General features: G+C 45.5%; 1 protein-coding gene across 1 annotated transcript; it reads right to left on the bottom strand.

The window, feature by feature from the left end:
* Positions 1-243: 243 nt before the first annotated feature.
* LOC101545650 (complement C1q and tumor necrosis factor-related protein 9-like) lies at positions 244-9,209 on the bottom strand. Its single transcript, XM_004604494.2, has 3 exons — positions 9,041-9,209; positions 5,299-5,361; positions 244-1,070 (listed from the first exon to the last, which is right to left on the bottom strand). Exons 1-3 carry the CDS (start codon positions 9,207-9,209, stop codon positions 301-303), a joined length of 1,002 nt encoding a protein of 333 aa, XP_004604551.2. The 3' UTR covers positions 244-300.
* Positions 9,210-23,087: the final 13,878 nt, after the last annotated feature.

The raw sequence follows: 23,087 nt of genomic DNA, 5'->3' as shown, positions 1-23,087 counted from the left end.
CACCTCCAGCAGTGATTCCTGAGTGCAGAGCCAGGAGTAAGCCCTGAGCTTCTCTGGTGCCTCCCCCACTCCACCCCCAAAGCAAGACAAAAGAAAGAAACGAGGCAAATAATTCTGAATGTTGGCAATGGGAAAGCAGCAAGGCCCCACGCTTGAGGCGGTGCAGAGAATCAGAGAACTCCTCTCTTCCCAGTGTCTTTTACTTTTCCTCGCAGCAGTGAGGGCGGGGAGAGTAGAATCACGAGGTCTGGGCCCCGCGAAGCATGATGCGGCCAGCGGGGCAGCGAGCATCCTGAGCCTTCAGCTGGCGAACAGGAGGAAGCCCGTGAAGGTCGTGTCGTCGTCCTCGTCTGCATACAGTCCGTTGAACCGCTCCCCGCCCGCCGCCTGCACCCACACCTCGTCGCCCAGCTTCAGCTGCACCACCACGCCCCCCGACGCCTGGTCCTCGGAGCTCATGTAGCCGTCCTTGGTGTGCAAGACTTTGGCCCCGTTCTTGACCAGGGCCACCTGGACGTTCCTGGAGAAGACTGTGATGTGGTAGGTGAAGTAATAGACGCCAGCAACGTGGCAGGTGAACTTCCCCGTGGCCACGTCGTAGTGGTTGAACTCATTGTACAAGATGCGGTCGAACTTGACCGGCGCGTCGGACGGCGGGAACTTGCTCAGCACCGTGAGGCCCACGGTGAAGGCGCTTTTGGGCAGCGCTGGGGTCTCCCCTACTCTCCCCTTCTCCCCGCGGTCCCCTTTCCAGCCTCTCATGCCCCGCACTCCGGGCTCCCCCTGCGGCCCCAGCGGCCCAGCCTCGCCCCTGGGACCTGGTTTCCCGATGGGGCCCACCGGGCCTCGTAAACCCTCTGGACCAGAAGGTCCAGTATCTCCCTGGGGGCCTGCTGGGCCCACGGGCCCCACGTTGCCTTTGTCCCCCTTCAGGCCCTGCGGGCCTGTCTCTCCTTTGAGCCCTTTGTCTCCTACAGGCCCCACCAAGCCCTTGGGCCCGTGTTTCCCTGGGGGGCCTCGTGTGCCTGGTTCACCCTTGAGGCCTTTGGCTTGCACGTAGCCATCCGCTCCTGGAGGAAGAGAGAAGCCAGAGAGAGCTTTATGAGGTACAGCTCTGATTTTTCTCTACCTCAGCCCTTAAAGGAGATGAGGCAGGGCAGTTTCAGAATATGCTCAATTTACAGCTTAATTGACCCCAAAACTGGACATGTATGCACACGTGGATACACATGTGCATAAGTCCAGATACATACACTCATATACACACATACACTCACATATGTACACATACACACATTTTCCCCCTTATCTGTTAACTGATAATTGTAATTAACATAGAAATGCCAGCTCTTAATTTTTTATTTGGGGGCCATCCCCCAGCTGTCCTTGGGGATCACTCCTGGCAGGACACGGGGGACCATATGGAGTACAGGAATCCACCCTGGGTTTTTTCATGCCAGGAACACACCCTACCTGCTGAACTGTCATTCTGGCCCAGAAATTCCAACTCTTGAGCATCTAAGGTTCCTACTCTTTGACCATCGAACAGTGCCAATACTTGAGAACATTTTTGGACCAGGGAAGACAGGCACACTGATGAGGCATTTTCAGTTCTGACACTCAGCTCTAATTTCATGGCATCACCTAACAGCCTCCTCCATGGAGTAAACACAAAAGAAAAGCTCAGCGTCGCATTCACCACTCCCTCTGGGAAACACAGCCTGCTGTGATATGCCTTGGCATAGCCTGTGGCAAGTCTATGGCACTGTCACTCTCAACAGCCTTCATATGAGTGTAGGTGTGAGGAAGCTGGGGATGATAACCCCCCAGTCTGGCATCATTGCAAGCATGGGTTCTGAAATCGAATGCCTGGATTTCATCCTGTGGTCAATGGAACCACGGACACTGGACAAGTGAATCAGACACTACCATCTCTAATTTCTCATTTTAAAAACTTGGCATAATAGTATCCTCTCTTGGGGGGAACAGTAATTCAGTAATTTGCACACCACTAACTTGAATGTAAGCAACTATTGTATCCATGTTATCTCAACTACGATGAAAAATAAGGGATGTAAGAACAACAGCAACACCTCATTCATAAGCTTATATTCTGCACGTCTGTATATGAAAAGCCACTTAAAACAATTGGCACAGAGTGAACACGTCTGTTGGCCACTGTAATCATCTCTCCCATAGAAACTGCTGGACTGCCCCTACACCAATTCAAATGTCCCCTTCCCCAGGATCTCTTGTCCATGCACCACGTCATTTTTCCCCCTTTCAAAGTAATTTCAAAATAAAGTATTAACAAAATACCAAAGTATTTTATTAATACTTTTTTTAAAACTACAGTTATTTTGTTAATTTTTGTTATAGGTTGGATAACAGGGTGCCCTAGTGTTAAAGTCTGTGATGTGCAAAGTTATTGCACCTTGCCAACACCCAAATGCCCATGACTCACCACTGCCCTTTTGGCAAAGGGTTCTTCTAGTTCATCCCTTTCTTCCCTCCTCTTTCCCCAAGTGCTCGGTGATCTCAGTTTCAATCAAAGGTCAAGGATTTGTCCTCATTTGATATTTTTTATTTCTCGTTATTGTAATAGAGTATAATATATTCTACTGTATCTACCTATCAGAGTGAGATCATCTGTATTTGTTCTTCTCCCTCTTACCTATTTTCCTAAACATGATACCCTCCGGTTCCACCCAAGTTGCAACAGATGGCATGATTTCCTCTTTTCATATAGCAGAGTAATACTCCATTGTGTATATAGACCATGTCGTGCTTATCTACTCATCTGTCATTTGAAATCTGATCTGTTTCCATAAATCTAGCTACTGTGCTTAAAGCAGCAGGGATCGTGAGTGTGATACATCTTTTCTAATTAATGTCTTTTTGTTGGAAGTTGGGTAGATGCCAAGAAGTGGAACCTCTGAGTCATATGGGAATTCAACTCTTATTTTTATAACCCTTTATATTGCCTTCCATAGAGGCAGAACAAGAGATTATTCCCACCTGCAGTGGATAATGGCTTATTTTTCTTTTTTAATTTCTTTAAAAAATTTTTTATTCATTTGTTTTTTTTTTTGCTTGGGGGCCACAACCAGTGATGATCAGGGCTTACTCCTGGCTATGTGCTCAGGAATCACTCCTGGCAGTGCTTGGGGGAGTATATGAGATGCTGGAATAGAATTTCTAGTTGATTTCATGCCGGCAAGTGCTATATCTGGTATACTCTCTCACTGGTCTTACTGTCTCCTTTTTAACTTCATCCCCACCATCATTGGTTATTCCTAGCCTCACTGGTGTGAGATCATATATACCATCTCACTAGTGTAAGATCATATCTCATTGTTTTATTTGTGTTTCCTTAATAAAAAGTGACGATGGTGATAACCTCTTCTTAGAGGAAAGTTTCTGTTCAACTCCCCTCCCCATTTTTTGTTGGGGTTACTGGGGGAGGGCTGCTGTTGCTCTTGAGCTTTCTGAGTGATTTATAGATCTTGAATATTAGCCCTTTACCTAATGTCTTGTATGCAAATATTTCCTCTCCGTCAGTCAAGTATCTTTTTACTTTGTCCTGAGTTTCATTGACCTTGCAAAACTTCTTCACTTGATACACACCCATTTGTTCATTTTAGTTTTATTGTCTTTGTCAACTGGGTCAAGTCATTGAAGATACCTCTGAACTCCATTTCCTGCATATGTCTTCCTCGTTGTGTTTTGTGGATTCTAGTCTAATATCGATGTCTGTAATATTAGTGTATGTACAGATCCAGTTTCATTTTTGCTGTGTAACCATCCAACTTTCCTAGCACTTTTTGTTGGAAAAACCATCCTAGTTCCACATCTTATCTTTAGCTATTTTGCTCCACATCATGTCCTTAGCTATTTTGTCATAGATTATATCTGAACTCTCAAATCTATTCTGCTGATATTAGAGTCTCTTATTATCCCAGTACCACCAGTACCACACGGTTTTGATGATTATAATCTCATTCCTCAAGGCTCACTCATCAAACCAGGTAGCCACAAACTGGGCCACATGGGCAAAAATCAGAATCCTGCCCATTTTCATATGGCAACAGTGTGAGAACAGTTTTTTTTAATTTTACAGGTAATTTCTTTGTTCACATTTTTGTTGGGGGTGTATGTCTTAGAGGCCATGCTTTGTAGTTCTCAGGGGCTGGCTACTCCCAACTCTGTGCTTGAGGATAACTTCAGTGGTGACTGGAGGATCATGTGGTAGCTGGGATTAAACCCAAGCATCCAGCATGCAAAGATTGTACTCAGCCTGCTAATCTCCCTCTCCAACTTCTGTGTACACTTTTAAGTGGAGACAAGTAATATACACAGGAGAAGTATATGAAATTCAGATTCCAGTTCTCATCAGTAGCATTCCACTGGGCTGTAGCCATACTGGATGTTATGGAAGGTTGCTTTTGTTGATTCAGAGTCTGAAGAAAATACAGACAACATGACTGCAAACCTGGGAATTAGTCACTGCTAGGCCTGGTTCTTCCCAGAGAAAGGTTGTTGAATCTTAGATGGAGATCTGTGAGAATGAGAAACATGTTGCCTTTATTGTTGATGTGTCCTCAAAGGGCCAGAGAAATAGCTCAATGGCCTGGAGCACATGCTGTGCATGCAGGAGGCCTAGGTTCTGTTCCCTATACTGTGTGGTCTCTGAACACCACCAGGAGTCACACTTAAGCAATGAGCTAGGAGTAAGCCAGAAACACTTCCAAGTTTGCCAAAAACAAAAACCAACCATGAAACCAGAAAAAAAGAAAGAAAGAAAGAAAGAAAGAAAGAAAGAAAGAAAGAAAGAAAGAAAGAAAGAAAGAAAGAAAGAAAGAAAGAAAGAAAGAAAGAAAGAAAAGAAAGAATGAGAAAGAGAGAGAAAGAAAGAAACAAAGAAAAAACAGAGAGAGAAAAAGAAAGAAAGAAAGAAAGAAAGAAAGAAAGAAAGAAAGAAAGAAAGAAAGGAAGGAAGGAAGGAAGGAAGGAAGGAAGGAAGGAAGGAAGGAAGGAAGGAAGGAAGGAAGGAAGGAAAGAAAGAAAGAAAGAAAGAAAGAAAGAAAGAAAGAAAGAAAGAAAGAAAGAAAGAAAGAAAGAAAGAAAGAAAGAAGGAAGGAAAGAAAGAAAGAACTATTCCACAGAGCTCAGTGCAAGGCCTTAACCCCTGTACCATCTCTCGGGCCCCTAGAACTTGCTAGAGAAGGACCCAGCCTTGGCCAACAGTCAGTGGCAACTGTGTTTTGCAGCAGGATAAAATGGAACATGGCATCTGACCTCGTTCTCCTTTCTCTCCGTTCAGTCCATCCTTGCCTGGACCACCAGGAAGACCTGGTTCTCCTAGATAGAAAAAAAAAAAAAGGTATGAGTTGAGTTTCTAGTTCTGACTTTCCCCAACCTTGACTTGTGATGTGGCTGGGGCAGCCCCCTGGGTGCTCACAGACAGGAGCAAATGAGAGTAGCCGCAAGAGGGAAACAGAGTGCTGCTTCCGGAGTCAAGAGCTGGAGTAGAGCGTTTATGTACATTTCCTGAAAATTGCCATAGATGACGCCTTCCACATCTGGGAGCAAGAGAGAATCCTGGCATGCAAGACAAGTGCCCTCCCTGCTATACTATTGCTCTGGTTCCATGAGCATTTGTGGTATTTTTTGTTTGTTTGTTTGTTTGTTTGTTCATTTTTAGGCTTAGAGGTCATACCCAGTTATACTTAGAGCTTACTTCTGGCTCTGCACTTGTGGACCACTCCTGGTGGGGCTCAAGTGCCCATACAGTGCCAAAAATGGTACCAGAGTAGGCCACATGCAAGTGCCTCCCCCTCTGTACTGTCTCTCCAGTCCATCTTTATTTTTCATTTCTGTTACTCTCTTTATCTCTCTCTATGTCTCTACATACCTCCTTTATGAGGGGAGGGGCTCCCAAAGCAGTACTCAGTGGATTTGGGGCCCCCTCCTTCTTACTCTTGGCCACACAGGCCAGATAGTTCATGTTCGGACCTAGTGATGTGATGTTACTTGGGCCCAAGGCCTCTCCCAGCAAATCCCAGACCCTCATCCTTCATGCCAAGGGCTGTACTTGGCAGTGCTTGCATGTTGGAAGGGTGGGGGCAGGAGGCATTGGGAGTGACTCTGTGCTTCCGGGGATGGAAGTTGGACCTGTGCGTGTAGAGCAAGGGCTGCAGCCCTTTCAACTATCTCCCACTTCCCTGCTCATCACCTCCTGTATCTAGAAAAGCAAATATAAGGCCACTGGGATCCCATGCCAGGTGGCCATGAAACATGCACATGGTGCTGAAACATGCACAGCACCTGGAGGTGCTACCTAGAGAGGCCCAGAGCAGCCATCTCTCAGCCTAAAGCAAGCCACAGAAACTGTCCTGTGGGCGGGTGGGATTCCAGAGAAGTTAGAATATGTCCCTGGGAGTCTGTGGTCACAGTGACTGGTGCCTGATTCTGAATATGGAGAGTCTCCAGGAGCCGGATGAAGCAGCCCAGACCACAAAGCCAAGAGGACAAGGACAGCAGTTGCCACAAGCTAGACCTGAACACCATGAGGGGCCCTTTGATGGGTGAATGGAGAAAGATGGGGGTATGGACATGGAATGGAAGAAATGCTGGGAGCAGAGGGGAGCTGGAGAGGCAGTCCAGCGGGTAAGCCACTTGCCTTGCATGCGGCTGGCTCAGGTTCAATTTCTGGAGCCCCATAGGATCTCTGGGGCCCTGCCAGCAATGACCTCTGAGTTCAAAGCCAGGAGTAAGCCCCTAGCACTCTAAAATCAATCCATCGATCAAAAATAGAAGAGGATATATTACCATCTGCAACATGAATAGACTGTCAGGGGATTATGCTAAGTGCAGTTAGTCAGACAGAAAAAGGTAAAAACTGTAAGAATTCACCCATATGTGAAAGCTCATGACACATAACCAGGGTCTGGGAAACGTCTCAGAGGACTGGAGATCAGGCTTTGCATGTAGAATCTCGGGTTTGATCCCAGCACTGAACGGTTCCCCAGCACCACCCAGATCGACCCCTGAGCACCAAGCTGGGAGTAACCCCTAACCACCACTGGGTGTGGACAAAAAATAAAAACAAAACAAAAAAATTAGAACAAAAGGGTGGTTTTGTGTGCAGGTGGTAAAGGGGACAGTTGTATGAAGCTGGAGGAAAAAGAGACTTTGGTGGCAGTCATCACAGGATGTCCATAGTGCAGAATTGGGATGTACACCCAGAAGTCTACATACTGTTTCACTTCAGGGTGACCTGCAGAAAAGCTTAAGGGAAGATGGGGATGGCAAAATAGTGCAGTGGGGAGCACATTTGCCTTGCACACGCCCAACCCTGATTCCATCCCTGACACCCACATAGTCCCCCAAGCTGCACTAGGAGTAATCCCTGAGTGCAGAACCAGGAGTAAGCCCTGAGCACTGCTGAGAGTCACCTCCCCACCCCCGCAAAAAAAAAAAAAAAAACCCAAAATTTAAAAAAACAACTAAAAAAACCTAAGAGAACAACTACCTCCTACAGTGCCACCAGGAGGGGTTGTGGGGACTTTTTTCATGTAGAGAATCAGACACCCTGAACCAGACTTGAGGACTTTCCAGATCTGGGTAGGTGGCCTGTCAGCTATTAGTCATTGTTCTTTTGTCCTAGTGTCAAAATGATGTTCTCTGTTATCTAGGTTAGAAACAAGTCTCTGAGGCTGGTATGGCCATTCTCTGAGGCTGGCATGACTATTCTCTGAGGCTGGCATAACCATCTCTCTCTAGGTGTTTTGCTTTGTTTTGCTTTCTGGAGCCCCCCACGCAGTGTTCAGAAGTCCCAGGAACCTCAGCCAACCAAGTGGTCATCCCCAGGGATCAAGAGGGCAATGCTGCTCCTGCTCAGAATGCTGGCCACCCTGATGGTTCCGAGGCACTGCACCCAGCTGTGCTTTGGGAGATAATGTGGTGCTGGGGCTTGAACTCAGGTTGGTTGCAGGTTTCTGCCCTCACCACTGCCAGTCTCTTGCAGGAGAAGTGAGGCTGCCCCGCTGCTAATGTGTGGAGCAAAGTGTCATTCCCACTAGTCTGGAGCCCCTTGGAAGTGCCCCAAGGAAGTGTAGCCAGATTAGTGAGGGTGAGGGGGGTCTGGCACTCCACTCATGTTGGGGACCCCCACTCTTTCCACAGGGTGCATTTCAGGTTGCACATGACACATGCTCCTCTACAGATGGTCAAAGAGGGCCGCCCAGACCAAGCATGTAAACTTCCTAAAACATTCATATCTCAGTTCACCTGCTTGCATCCTTTCAAAGGTCAGCTGACATTTGTGTTTTCCTGCACCCATGCAGATACCTGTTGGCTTCTCAGGCCTGTGACTAAGCTGTCAGTCGGGGTTCAGGCACAGAACTTTCATTGAATCATGTCATGGAACCTCTCAGGCCTCTTGGCGGGAGTGAACCCCCTTCCTGGAGGCTGATTCATGTCCCCCAATCCACAAACTGCCTGAGGAGTAGCCTGTCAGCCTCGGGTTAATGAGTTTGTCTGTATTTATTCTGTCACTCCATGTCCTCACACGACAGTGGGACAGCCTGAGGAACTCATGCCGAGGTGCAAGTGTGACTTGCAGAACCTTGAAAAAGCAGCTCATAGACTGATATTCAGGCTGCATAGACGAGAAGGTGCTGTTAGTCTTTGTTTGTTTGTTTTTTGGGGTCACACCCGGCGATGCACAGGGGTTACTCCTGGCTCTGCACTCAGGAATTACTCCTGGCGGCGCTCAGGGGACCATATGGGATTCTGGGAATCGAACCCGGGTCAGTCTCATGCAAGGCAAATGCCCTACCGGCTGTCTATCACTCCAATCCCGGTGCTATCAGTCTTATCCTGAGTTGTTTCCCATCTCCTGTATGGAAATTGGCAAGGCCTGGTTGGATGAATGGCAAGGTGAGGGCGTAGGCAATGACCAAGGCAATGAGGAGAAGGACAGCGACAGGATGGAGGGACAAGAGGGAGCAGAGTGAAGGCTGTGGGGTAGGAGTACCTGAATCCCCTTTGTCACCCTTTGCTCCATCTCTTCCATCTCGTCCAGGCAAACCATTGTGACCAGGAGTCCCAGGGACACCAGGGTGCCCCTGCCTGCATGTGTCCTGGGCATCGACGTCCCCCGACGTGCAGATTACAGTGAAAACGAGTAGCCACAGGAGCCTCATGGTTCAGATGCCAGCACTCAGCTGCCAAAGGGAAACACGCTTCAAGAAGAAACTCCTTCCCTGCTGGGCCCACACCCGAAGCCTCAGCATCTCCTAGTGGGAAATGGCCCGGCCCTGGGTAATCCAGGACAGAATGGCTATGCTGGGTGGAGGCTGGTGGCACACCATGTGATCACAACTGGTGGGACCCAATTATCTCTCTCCCAAACTATGCTCCCAGAGGCCCCACTTCTCTCCTAGTTGCTACTGCTTCCACCCCATCAGGACAACATTCATGGGTATCATTAACCCAACCATGAGTCTTCACATAAACATGCATGACCAAATCATGAAGGAAAGAAAAAAAGAGAGAAAGAAAAGAGTAAAGTGTTAGTAATCCATACCACTAGGGTTAATTCAGGAGACTGGGTAGGAGGGCTGGAGCCAACAAGATGAGAGCCTATGGTAGAGCCAGGATCGATCCGTGAGTTCAAGAAGAAGGACGGTTAGTCCACAGAGCAGGACTCAGGAGTGGGGACGGGAGGGAGAGAAAAGAGAGCAAGAGTCCCTCATCTGATCCCTGAATGCCACCAGCTGTGGCCCCCAAACAAACCAGCCAACTCTGGCACAGGACTGGATAAACAAAATATGGTGTATACGGGGCCAGAGTGATAAGTCAGTGGGTAGGGTGCTCGCATTGGATGCCATTTAACCTGGGCTTAATCTCTGGCACCACGTATGGTCCCCAGGGTCCATGTGTCCATCAGAAGATGTGTCAATAAATAAAATTTGGTAGGTCCAGAGCAGTAATACACCCTCAGAGTCAGAAAAAAGTCCTGACCACCAACAGATGTGCCCCACCCTGAAACAAAAATATGGTGTCTATGTATACTAGGCAATTGCTTAGTCATTAAAAGGAAATCTTGAAATCTGCTACAATATGAATGGATTTTGGAGACTATGCTAAATGAAATAAGCCAGGTATGAAAGAACAAATTCCATATGGTTTCATGGCACCTGTCAAAGTTGAGCCCTGGTTTGAGTTTATAAAACCGTGTTCACCACATGACCATATCTATTATGCCGCAGTGGCAGGTCGAATGAAGGTGTTGAACGGCAGGAGTGGGGGCTGGAACCTGTGTTGGGTTTCATACCCTGAGGTTAGTGCCACGGGTCAGACACACAGTGCTGAAGGGAAAGTCACAGAGAAAAGAGTTCTTTGGTCCAGAGATCTCATGTGTTAATTTCTCTGGAATAAAGAGAAATGTGTGGCTTAAAGAAGTTATCTAGAGTAGTGGGGAAGGGCATCCTTCATAATGTGAAACAGCAGGTGGTTTCATTAGTAGAATATAGTAACGAAGGCCATCTAGAAAAATTTTTAAGGGTATATTCTGTGGGCTGGATAAATAGTATAGTGGGGAAGGTACTTGTCTTGCTTGCAGCTAACCCGGGTTGAATTTCTGGTACTGCATATTGTCCCTGAAGCAATGCCAGGAGAAACCCCTGTATGCAGAGCCAGAAGTAAGCTCTGAGCACCAAGCTGTGTAGTCCCCAAACCACTAAAACCCAAAAGATATATGCTGTGTTGCAAGCCAGCTGAGAAGATTAAAATTCTGTGCCCTTTAGGAGTGTGCCTGTGAATGAGCTTAGAAGAAAATAAACTTTTTTTACATGCCTATAAAATTCTATGTGCCTATTGTCAAAAGTTACATTTATCCAAATGAGTATGATTATTTCATTATTTATCTCATTATTTATTTTTGGGGTCACACCCGGCGATGCACAAGGGTTACTCCTGGTTCATGCACTCAGGAATTACTTCTGGCAGTGCTCAGTGGATCATATGGGATGCTTGGAATCGAACCCGGGTCAGCCGCGTGCAAGGCAAATGCCCTCTCCGCTCTACTATCTCTCCAGCCCTGATTATTTTATTGTTTTGCTATTTTTTTTCAGGTCACACTCGGCAATGCACAGGGGTTACTCCTGGCTTTGCACTCAGGAATTACTTCTGGCAGTGCTCAGGGGACCATATGGGATTCTGGGAATCGAACCCAGGTTGGCCACGTACGAGGCAAACCCCTCCCCCCCTATACTATCGCTCCAGCCCCGAGCATGATTATTTTAGAATGATGGAATATGAACACTTTGTGTTTGCTTGTTTCAGGGTCACACTCACCAATGCCCAGCATGTTGCTCTAGGGTCCCTCTCAGAGTGCTATGGGACCATGTAGTGCTGGGATTGGAACTTGGGCCTCTCACATGCCGAGCCTGTGTGTGCACTAGCCCATTGAGTTCTCTTTCAACCTGAATGTTTTGGTGCATATTTTATTCTACATTGTACTATAGAATCGTTACCTTTTTCAAACCAAAAATCATGTAAAGGGTTCTATTGCCACCTTTTGGAAACCTCTAGACATCACAGACTCCAGTTTGAAACAAGTAATAGTGGACTTATTTGTAGCAAAGAATTTGGGATTTTTTTTTTTAAAGAAAAGGAAATACAGATGTTTCCTTTTGAAATCAAGAATGTGTGCTATTTCAGGAAATTGAGTTTTCTTAGAGCCAAGTTTCATAAATAATCACATCAGTCTCTTTCAACTCAGATGTGACTAGAAGTAAATCTCAACTGCAGATGACCTAGGTTCAATCCCCAGCACTCAGGATCATGTCCATGAGTGATTCCTGAGCACAGACAAGAAGCAAGCCCTGAGCACCCTGTGCATGACCCCCCTAAAAAATGCAAAAGAGATAAAGAAACCCTAAATCAAAGTCCCGCAGACTAACCTCTATAAAGAGATTCCTAATTTTTGTTCTCTTCTAAAGAAGACCCATTTTTCCCCATTTGTTTCTTTCACAACTTTTGCATATTTGATAGTTCTAGATAGAGGGTATGTCTAGCTTATACCTCAGGCCTAGAGTACAGACAACCTTCAACAATTGATTTGGGGGCTAGGCAGAGAGCTCCAAGGGATGGAATGCATGCCTGGCAGGCCAGGACCCGGCTCAACCACCCGCCACCTGGCTAAGCACCTCGAGGCTTCCTGAGCATGGTTGGATACAGGACTGGCGGCCCCACAGCAATGCTGAGAAGACCCACCCCCCGAAATAAAGGAAAAACAAATGGTTCTGAATCATTGAACACATTTTTGTTTCCAAATAAGCAGTGAAATGAGTGGTGTCACTCTCTAAGGACAAAATTTAGAAGGGGGCCTTCTGGGGTGCACCAGGAAAACAGCAGTTTTATTAATATGTTAGTTAAAAGTTACTGTAATATTTTGAACAAAGTTGTTGGTCAGGTGTTCAATTTTATTAACTCAGCTACAAGTTATCTTCACCTCTTCATTCCTAGGATAACTTATCTAGAATTTTCTGGAGCCAGGCTCCCCCACCTATACCTCATCTTTCTCATCCTCCTCTACCACCACCCACATCTGGATCTCTCCTAGCCTCTCCCTCTGCCACTCATGCTGCACCCAAATGAACAATCATTTATTAGGCACCAAAAGGGCTAAGACTTTCTGATGAGAAACTTCATCCTTTCACTTTATTTTTAGTACCTTAGTCAGTACTTGTGGGATACTGATTATCCTAGACCCAATTGTGCAATTCATGAATGACAGATGATGGGATAGGAAATATAATTCTTGTCAACACTACCGTTGAAGATCATTGGTTTCTCCAAGGCCTCTTCTCACCTTCCTCCATGGCAGTAGAAATTTTAGCTGGGTGGTGGCTCCCCATCATAGACTACATTTCCCAGTCTCCCTCTGCTGCCTGGGTATGACCCTGAAACTAGTTCCTGCATGCTCAGTCCATGCTCCATCTGGTGAACAGTTTCACAGTCTTAGAATGACTTTCCTCGTGTTTTTTTCTTTTAGAGTTACACCCAGCGATGCTCAGGGATCACTATATTCTTGCTTTGTGTTCAGAGATCATTCCTGGTGATATCTGGGGCACTATGTAAGGTGCCAGGGATCAAACCCAGGTTTCTCATGTGCAAGGCATATGCTTTGCCACTGAGCCACATCCCAACCCTGGAATCTGACTTTAAAGGGCAGAGGAAGGGAGGGGGTTCCCTCTTCTCGCCCCTCCTTCTGTTCCTGTGATGGAGGGAGTAGGCGGCAGGAAAGAGTCACGCCTTGGGGATGAACAAATCCTGGTCTCTGCTGACTTCTCAGACCAGACATACCCCACCTGATTTGACATGAGACAAATACCATTAACTTCTTAGGTTGTTGCTTCTGCGATCCTTTCCCATACAGCTGAGGGTATATCTGAACCAAAATGCTTCTGCTGTCAAGGGTGGGTCTCTAAACTCAGTTGCCCAGAGGTCAGACTTGTTGAGAACCTCACATTTCTAGAAATCTGGAAATAGACTTCAGATTGGCAACAGTCCCTCAGTGCAATCATTGTGAACAGAGGACAGATGTGTTCATGAGGCCGGTGGCTAAGTTCCTGGGGTTGGGCCCCTGGGTCATGCAGGAGTTTGACAAGGCCCTTCCTCTGCCCTTTTCATGGTTAGCCACAGCAGGACACCGATTACCAGTGGCATCGTCTTCAGTTCCCAGCAAATCTAGGTTGTCTCCTACACTTGACTTCTTGGTCTCTCTCAGTGTCTCTCTCTCTCTCTCTCTCTCTCTCTCTCTCTCTCTCTCTCTCTCTCTCTCTCTCTCTCTCTCTCTCGCTCGCTCGCTCTCACACACACAAATACACACACACACACACACACACACACAAGCACACTCTTTTTTTCCAAGATCATGATTTTCCAAATTTATGTCAAGCTTAATTGATTCCACTCTTCCAAGATTCTCACTTCCCCAAAGGCTGAGATTTCAAACAGACCGGACAGAACTCTGAATCTCCAACCCTCTGAGCCTCTCCTCTCTAGATTTGGCTTAAACATCTAAAAATCTCAAAGTGACCTTTATTCAATACACTTCTTTTACATGCTCTTTACAATGGTCATGTATTTCTTTTTCAACAGGAAAGCTCTTGTCAAAACTATGCTGTGGAGATGAACATAGTTGTGAATATAATAACACACATACTATAATTGTGCAGAATATTCCACCAGATAGCCCAGAAAGTTCCTGAGAAAGCTCTACTACTCTTACAACTTTGTGGTTTCATCTCTCTGCTCTGCCTGCTTGCAGTTCTGGCAGAAGTCTGCTTTTATTTCCTATTTAGTCTCTTTCTTAAGAATGAATTTTAAAACCAGACTTATTCCTTTCTTTCCAAAGCACTGTCAACATTTGCCTATTGAGTAAACAGATGATCACACACTGACAATATGAGCATTGTCTCAGGAGTTAAATGCCTTCAATTAAATTTAAAGAAATAGTTTGCAAAGGCACTTACCTGAACCCACGGGCTTCAGGCTGAACGCATGTGCTGTGCAAGCCAGGAATCAAGGGCATACTAAATAAAAATCACTTTTTCCTGCCATGCAATTCCCTAGTGGGCCTATCTGCAAAACAGCAGGAAGGGGAGGGAACAGAGCGAGGACGAAGGTCTTGGAAGAGTTTCTCAAATTTAGGAACACTTTGTCGGTTGTGTTTTCTTCCAGTACAACCTGCTTTAGCTCTGTCCCTCCCCCAACCCCTGACCCCAAGTCCTTTCTAATAATTCGATAGAAAGCAAGACTTTCTAGTGGAGTTGGAAGGAAAGTTCTTTCCTTAAACAGATGTTTGTGTCATCACATAAGCAGCTTATCAGTGGACTGGGGTCAATTATGGGCAACAGGACAAAATCACAGATGAACAGAGCCTGATCACATTCAGATTCTGGATTATTTGAATTACTGCCATTGAACTATATTTCTAAACTGTTGAGTGATACAGAAGGCCAATTGGCCTACAAACATGTTCCTCATCACTGATGATCAGGATGTGAACATCCAAACTGATGATGAAATATCATCTCACATGGTGAGGAAAAGTCCAGAAGCAGCCAGTGAGGGTGGGCATGTGGTAGAAAAGAAACCCCATTCACTGATGATGGATGTGATCTGCTTCATGGAAAACATTACAGACACTTTTAAAATTAAAAATTGAAGTGCCATATGATCCTGAGATTCTACTCTTTGGCATCTACCCCAAGAACACAAAAAAAACTAAAATTACATACAAATGTTTATGTGTGTGTGTGTGTATATATATATATATGTATATATATATACATATATATATATTTATATGCACACCAATGTTCATTGCAGTGCTATTTACAACAGCCAATTATTGGGGACTGCTCAGGACCCTGAACAAAAGAGGACCCCAAAACCTTTACCCTGGACAAACCGGAAAATTCCATTACCAGCTTTGCATGACCTGAGGCAAAGGTGCCCTTGTGACAAAGGAAATAGCTAAACTCAGAGGTAAAAGTAGCCCAGGGCAGTTAACTAAGAGACGCCATAAAGCCCTAAAGTAGAATACCTTCCTCTACACTAAAAACCTTGTGCATTTCTCCTGCCAGATGCTCCTGCCAGATAAACCCTTGCCTTCCTCTCCCCACTATTTCTCAATCTACTCTTGAAGAATGAATGTTGTAAGCCCACCTAATACACCCCGAACCTTTCCTTATTTGGTCTGAGAAGACACTTCCCTGATGATTGACAACTTATGTACCAACCCCCTGCTAAGAAAAGTATAAAACCAGCATGGCTGTTAATAAAGTTGCCCTTGATCGGCATGTGTCGTCTTGGGCCCCCTATTTATTATCCTCACTAGTTTCATTTCAGGTCGGAACCGCTCACAGAACCCACCCAATTAGGAGCGCTTTCCACTGTTGTCTCTCCGCGGGCCGGAGAGATATCCGGGGGAACGCGCAGCCAATATATGAAAATTACCCAGATGCCAGTGATGGATGAGTAAAGAAACTGTCTGTACATAGCAGAGCACAGCTCAGCTCCAATAAAGATGAAATCTTGCTTTAAGCAAAGTAAGTAGATGCAGGAGGACAAATGCTGGATGATCTCACATGTATGTAGTATAAAAAGAAACAGAAAAAGGAATGGCCAATAGCCAATGAAAAAAAACATTTGGACTCTCACAACAGAACTGAGGTCACCAAACCCAGTGGTGGGGAATGAACAAGGAAGGTATTGGGAGGTGGGTGGGTATAGGGGGTGGCAGAAGGGAAATAACAGGGACAAAGGGACAGGGATTTGGGTATTTGGGTTGTGGCATTAGCCTGATTGTCAACCATGTCACTTCAATCTTATTTTTATTTATTTTTATTGAATCACCGTGAGATAGAGCATTACAAAATTATTCATGATTGAGTTTCAGTCATATAATATTCCAACACCCATCCCTCCACCAGTGCAATTTCCCAGCACCAGAGTCCCCAGTTTCCCTCCCACCCTTCAGGCCAGCTTCCACCCTCTATGGCAGACACCTCTCTTCTCTTTTATTTTTCTCTCATTTTAAGCATTATGTTTTTTGATACAGATGCTGAAAGGATATCATGTATATCCCTTTACCTGCTTTCAACACTCAATTCTTGTCCAGAGTGATCATTTTGAACTAGTATTGTCATAATGGATCCTCCTCTATCTTCTCCATCTCCCACACCATTAACGAACCATTGACAGTCCTCCTGTCCCATTTTCCCTGGCCTTGGATATGAGTTTTATATCTTTTTTTTTATATCCCAAAAGTTAATGGAGTCATTCTATATATCTCTCTCTCTCCTACTGACTCATTTTACTCAGCATGATACTCTCCAAGTCAATCCATTTATAGGCAAATTTCATGACCTCATTTTTCCTAATGGCTGTGTACTATTCCACTGTGTAGATGTACCATATTTTCTTTATCCATACATCTGTTCTTGGGCACTCAGGTTGTTTCCAGATTCTGGCTATTGAGAATAGTGCTGCAATGAACATAGACGTACAGGTGGTGCTTCTGCTGTGTTTTTGGACCTCCAGGGTATACTCCCCGAAGTTGTATTGCTGGGTCAAATGGGAGTTCAATTTCTAGTTTTTTGAGGAATGTCCGTATTTGTTTTCCAACAAGGCTGGACCAGTAGGCACCCCCACCAGCAATGAATGAGGGTTCGCCTGTAGGATAACATAGCCTCTGATATTTTTGGTTTATTGTGTTACTCCCATGACAGTGGGAGTGTTTATTTACAGCTATATATTCCTCTGTGTTTATTTATAGCTTCGTTCTTAGTGTTCTGTTGACTTGTATATATTGTTTTTCTCTTCTCCTTGAGTCCTTTGCATAGTTTATTCAGAGCCATGTCCTTTTTGTATGGACACAGGAAGACTTAGCAAATGCTATGCTTTTGTAACCTGGGAGTCATTTGACTCTACATGATATTTTCCTCCTGAGCATCTGTTCTCTTGACCTATGCCTCAGCTGCCCTTACTTCCTAGCACCCCCAAAAGCAGTGTCCTGGCGAGGGACGGGACGGACCCAGGGCAAGCGGTGAGTTGTGTGCTACCCTGGCATTGAGATAGGCCTGGCCAAAGTGCCTAATGCTTAACTATAAGTTAAGAGCTTGGTCATGGACAAATGCTGTCATGATCCAAATAGTGATAACTAGATTCGGACCCTGCTAGGGTTAGGAATGATTAATCTGACCTGAGTGCTGTAGTCTGAATCTGTGGCAAGATGTTGCCAGGAGAGCAGCCTTGCAAGCATCAATGTATCTTTTACTATGTCCATAAAAAAACAACTAGTATTCAGATGTGAATAAGTTCTTAGACTAAAGAAAGGAGAAAAACCTTAAGAGGTATTTTACCTGCTGGCAGTCAGGAAGGGCTTTGGAATGCCCTGCCCTCAGGAAGGGCTTTCTTATGTTGATTTTGCTACCTGGCTGCGTGTAGCCTAGAGGGCAAGGTGAAGAGAGACAAGTAGGGGGAGAGTCTAGTGAAGAGGGAGAATCCAATGCGGCAGTAGATCCAGAGAGAGGACGGAGCTGGGAGTGTGGGAGATAAAAAAGATGGAAGATTGAATAAACGGTAACTAATCAGCAACCAGCTTGGTCCTCGTTCTTCCTTCGCCTGTCCTTGGCCAACAGCTGTCCCGATCCAGCCCATATACAGCGGTTCCAGAGCATTGAACGTGGGTGGTGAGACAGAGCCGCCCGGAGAGCCCGAGAGTGCACAAGCCCCTCGGCATGCTTAGTTTTTTACATTCGCCCTCATGGATCAGCGATGAATGAAGGTCAGATGATATCTCATTGGTGCTTTGATTTGCATCTCCTTGATGACTAGTAATGTAGAGCGGTTTTGCATGTGTCTTTTGGCCATTCGAATTTCTTCTTTGAGGAAGTTTCTGTTCATTTCTTCTCCTCATTTTTTTGATGGGGTTGAGTGTTTTTTTTTTTTATCTTGTAAAGTTCTGCCAGTGCCTTGTATGTTTTTGATATTAACCCCTTATTACATAGGTATTGGGTGAATAGTTTTTCCAGGTCCATGGGTTGTCTTTGTATCTTGGTCACTTTTTCTTTTGAGGTGCAGAAACTTCTTAGTTTAGTGTAGTCCCATTTGTTAATCTTTGCTTCCAATTGCTTGGTCAGTGGTGCTTCATCTTTGAAAATGCCTTGAATTTCAATGTCATGGAGGGTTTTGCCTATGTTTTCTTCCATCTACCTTATAGATTCAGGTCTGATGTGGAGGTCCTTATTTCGTTTTGATTTGACTTTTGTGTATGGCATTAGGTTGAGGTCAGAGTTCATTTTTTACATGGAGCTGTTCAGTTTTCCCGGCATTACTTGTTAAAGAGGCTTTCCTTGCTGCACTTTATATTTTTTATTCCCTTATCAAAGATTAGGTGATATTTGAGAGTCTGTGCCAATATATTCAACTCTATTCCATTGGTCTGCAGGTCTGTCTTTATTCCAATATCATGCTGTTTTAATAATTACTGCCTTGTAGTAGAGTTTGAAGTTGAAGAAGGTGATGCCGCACATCTTCTTTTCCCCAAGAACTGCTTTAGTTATTTGTGGGGTTTATTGTTCCATATGAATTTCAGGAGTGTTTGATCAATTTCTTTGAAAAATGTCATGGGTATCCATTGGGACTACATTGAACCTGGACAATGCTTTGGGGACTATTGCCATTTTGACAATGTTAATTATCCCAATCCAGGAGCAGGGGTTGTGTTTCCATTTCCTCGTGTCCTCTTATTTCTTGAAGTAGCATTTTATAGTTTACTTTGTACAAGTCCTTTACCTCCCTTCCTTAGTTAAGGTGATTCAGTGACTTTCTGTGGCACAATTGTGAATGGAAATGTTTCTTTAACGTCACTTTCTTCTCGTTCATTATTTGCTTATAGGAAAGACATGGACTTAGGGTATTGGCTTTGTAACCTAACACTTTACTATACAGGGGCTGGAGCAATTGCACAGCGGGTAGGGCGTTTGCCTTGCACGCGGCCGACCCGGGTTCAATTCTCAGCATCCCATATGGTCCCCTGAGCACTGCCAGGAGTAAATTCCCGAGTGCATGAGCCAGGAGTAACCCCTGGGCATCACCCCGTGTGACCTAAAAAGAAACAAAAACCAAAAAACAAAAAACACTTTACTATACATACCTATTGTTTCTAGGAGCCTTTTGGTAGAGACTTTGGGGTTCTCTAAGTATAATATTATGTCATATGCAAATAGTGAGAGCTTGATTTCTTCTTTTTCTATCTGGATACCCTTAATATATTTTTCTTCCATAACTGCTATGGCGAGTTTCTCAAGTACTATACTGAATAGAAGTGGTGAAAGTAGGTAACCATATATGAGTCTGAGTGCTGCTGAACGGAAGAACATAATTTTTCATTACTTCTCGAAGATCATAAGGAGTTTTGAACCCCAACGCCACCACCATTACACCTTCTCAGCACCATATTTAGAATGTTTCGATCCTGAACCCCAAATCCTGTCCCCAAAGCAGAACTTAATTTATTCTGTACTGTTATGAATAATCCGCTGAAAATGACCCAAAAGTTTCCTTAGAGGAAAGTGTGTGAAGGTTGTTATATTTCACCCTGGAGCCATTAAGCCTTTTTATGAGATTACTAACATGTTTTAAAGCCTTGTGTATGCATGTGTGTGTGTGTGTTCCTTTAAACCCCATCAAATGTGGTATGTTCTACTCTTGGTACAAGAGGGGTATAAAGTATGATATGCCATGCTCCAGGAATTCTAAAATTTAAAATACAGTTATACAGCAGATTCCCTCCTGGGCGAGGCTCCTCCTAACCTGAGAATGGCTGTGAGCATGGTGGCAATTGAGTTATGTAGGTTTTTGGCTGCTGGGACTCTATTGGGGCCAGGAGGGGAGCTCATCTGGCCTCCTCCGAGTTGCCCCTGATGAGACAGCCTGGCATGGGGTCTGGAGGCATCTATGCGGTATGTCCTTCCCTTCTGAGAGCTAGCTTTCTTTCTTCTTTCTTTCTTCCTTCCTTCCTTCCTTCCTTTCTTTCTTTCTTTCTTTCTTTCTTTCTTTCTTTCTTTCTTTCTTTCTTTCTTTCTTTCTTTCTTTCTTTCTTTCTTTCTTTCTTTCCTCCTTCCTTCCTTCCTTCCTTCCTTCCTTCCTTCCTTTCTTTCTTTCTTTCTTTCTTTCTTTCTTTCTTTCTTTCTTTCTTTCTTTCTTTCTTTCTTTCTTTCTTTCTTTCTTTCTTTCTTTCTTTCTTTTTTTGCTTTATGGGTCACACCCGGCGCTGCACAGGGGTTACTCCTGACTCATGAACTCAGGAACCACTCCTGGTAATGCTCAGGGGACCATATGGGATACTGGGAATCAAACCCTGGTCAGCCGCGTGCAAGGCAAATGCCCTACCCACTGTGCTATCATTCCAACCCCCGAGAGCTTTATTTCTGACCTCAGCTCTTGACCCCTAAATCCACTCTTTGGTTCTGAGCATTTGCCTAGTTGGGCAAGAATCCTCTAATTTCTCACTTCCAAAGCACAGGTTTGTTTTCCTTTTTCTTCCTTTGCCTGTCCTTTGGTGGCCACACCAGATGGTGCTGTAGGATCACTCCTGGCGGTGCTTGGGGGGCCACCTGGTCGTGAGGGATCCAATCTTGTTCTCCCACAGGCAAAGCACTGGCTCAGCCCTTTGTGCTCTGAGCTGTCTCTTGCCCCTGCCTGCTCAGTGGGGGGAAGGGGATATGAGGGGATAATGGAGACATTCCCAGGTCAGCCCTCACCAGTTGCCTGTTAGCTGGCCCAGCTGCATCCTATGACTTAGCCATGCCATGGTGATGCATGTCTTTTCTAACCCCGACCTCTCTCTCCCCTAAACTCCATAACTGGATTTCACAGCAGACCTGCTAGACCAGCAACAAATCTACATACTGACAACTGATTATCCTTTGCAACCAGTCTCCACCCCCTCTCTGTCTTTGCTGGATCCCATATCCTAAAGTTCTCCTTGCCCCTGCTTCTACAGCCCCTTTTTCTCTCTGGAATGAACTCCTGTAACAGTCTGCCACAGCTTTCCTTACCAGAAACTGCAGCAGAGTCTGGGGAGATGGCAGAGGCTGGAGCCCTTGGTGGGATCCTGGGCATTGCAAGAGACCCTGAACACCTGAGGGAGGGGCACTTTCCCACACTGCACCACTTGGGTGTGGCCCCTACGTAGAACCAACTATCTTGGCTACAGTGAGATTCCAGCGCCTGGCTTGCCATTCTCTAGTAACCGTTACCACATACCACTTGGACATCTACACCAGCAACATGCACAGGCCTTGCCTGGGGGCTCATTCTCACAGTGTTTGGGTGAGATCAGCCCACCACGGGCAAACCCATCTTCCTGCTCCCAGGCTCACCAGGGGATGGGATTCCAGTCCCAATAGTTCTATCCGAATGGGCACACACTGAGTTTCACTCATATGGTTCTGACTACCTGTCCTCTTGGACTCTTCAACCACATGTGCCCTGGGAGGAACCACACATTGCAACGGCCTCTGAAGAGGTCACCCCTTCCACTTCCCAGAGGAAACTGCACCGCCCTCAGCTTCCACTCCTGTACGGCACCAGTCTGGGAGGAGACACCCTTTGAGACAGAGCCATTGCCCTTCCTAGACACCTACACTCGCTCCCCTGCCCTTTCAGTTGAGCCTAACCAGTTTGGGAAATGTGACTGATCGGAGCAGAAGCTAGCTGCTTGGCAGCTGTTGGGGGGATATTTTCTGATTCACAGCAAACAATGGGCTATTTACTTAGCTTTTCCGCGCTGTTGCTTAGAGAAGGAAATTCTGAACTACCCTGCCCACAAAAGGGGTACAGAACCCCTGATGACACCTGGCCCCTCTACAGGCCAGCAGCTCGGAAGAGAAGGTGCAGGCCAGCACATACTGGATACTGGTCCTCCCCTCTCAGGAATAAAATCTGTTGCTACACAACGAATTGGGAGTCCCCTCCTCCTGCAACCCAGTCAGGAGCTGGCGATGTTTGATCCTTCCCATTCTCTGTCCTGCTACTCTACTCCACCAACAGTGAAAACAGAAGAAAACTGACTACAGGTCTTGGACATGTTAGTGATGTATTGGTGTAGTAACTGTGTACATCAAAATACAAGTCAATAAAAATAAAAGACAAAAATATACAAGTCAACACAAGTGTAAGCATGGGACCCAAACTACAATAAGTGAACTGTTAAAAAAGTTTACCTCAAGTGTGGGGTGAGAAGAAACTTTGGGTCCTTAGTGGAGGGACTCTGACACTGGTGGTGGGTTTGGAGGTACAAGATTGAATGCCCAAAACTGCTACCAACAAGGTTGTAAATCACAACAAAACAACAAACAGGACTGCAAAAGTCATCAGCGTATCACTTCGTGTTCTGTCTAGTGATGTTTTTGCAAATCAAACAGCCACTCTGTGGCCCCCAAAGCGTTATTTCTTCCATACTATCCCCAAACTTGCTTGAGCACACTGTGGACTGT

This window comes from Sorex araneus, chromosome 1 (genome assembly GCF_027595985.1).
Source record: "Sorex araneus isolate mSorAra2 chromosome 1, mSorAra2.pri, whole genome shotgun sequence".
NCBI classification, from domain to species: domain Eukaryota; kingdom Metazoa; phylum Chordata; class Mammalia; order Eulipotyphla; family Soricidae; genus Sorex; species Sorex araneus.
This window is presented reverse-complemented; position numbering and strand designations above follow the sequence as displayed.

Excerpts from the sequence above, each read along its gene's own strand:
- LOC101545650 (XM_004604494.2), bottom strand. The coding sequence starts at position 9,209 with ATGAGGCTCCTGTGGCTACTCGTTTTCACTGTAATCTGCACGTCGGGG. Across the intron at positions 5,362-9,040 it reads GGGTGACAAAGGGGATTCAG|GAGAACCAGGTCTTCCTGGT; the intron begins GTACTCCTACCC and ends TTTTCTATCTAG. Across the intron at positions 1,071-5,298 it reads CGGAGAGAAAGGAGAACGAG|GAGCGGATGGCTACGTGCAA; the intron begins GTCAGATGCCAT and ends CTCTTCCTCCAG.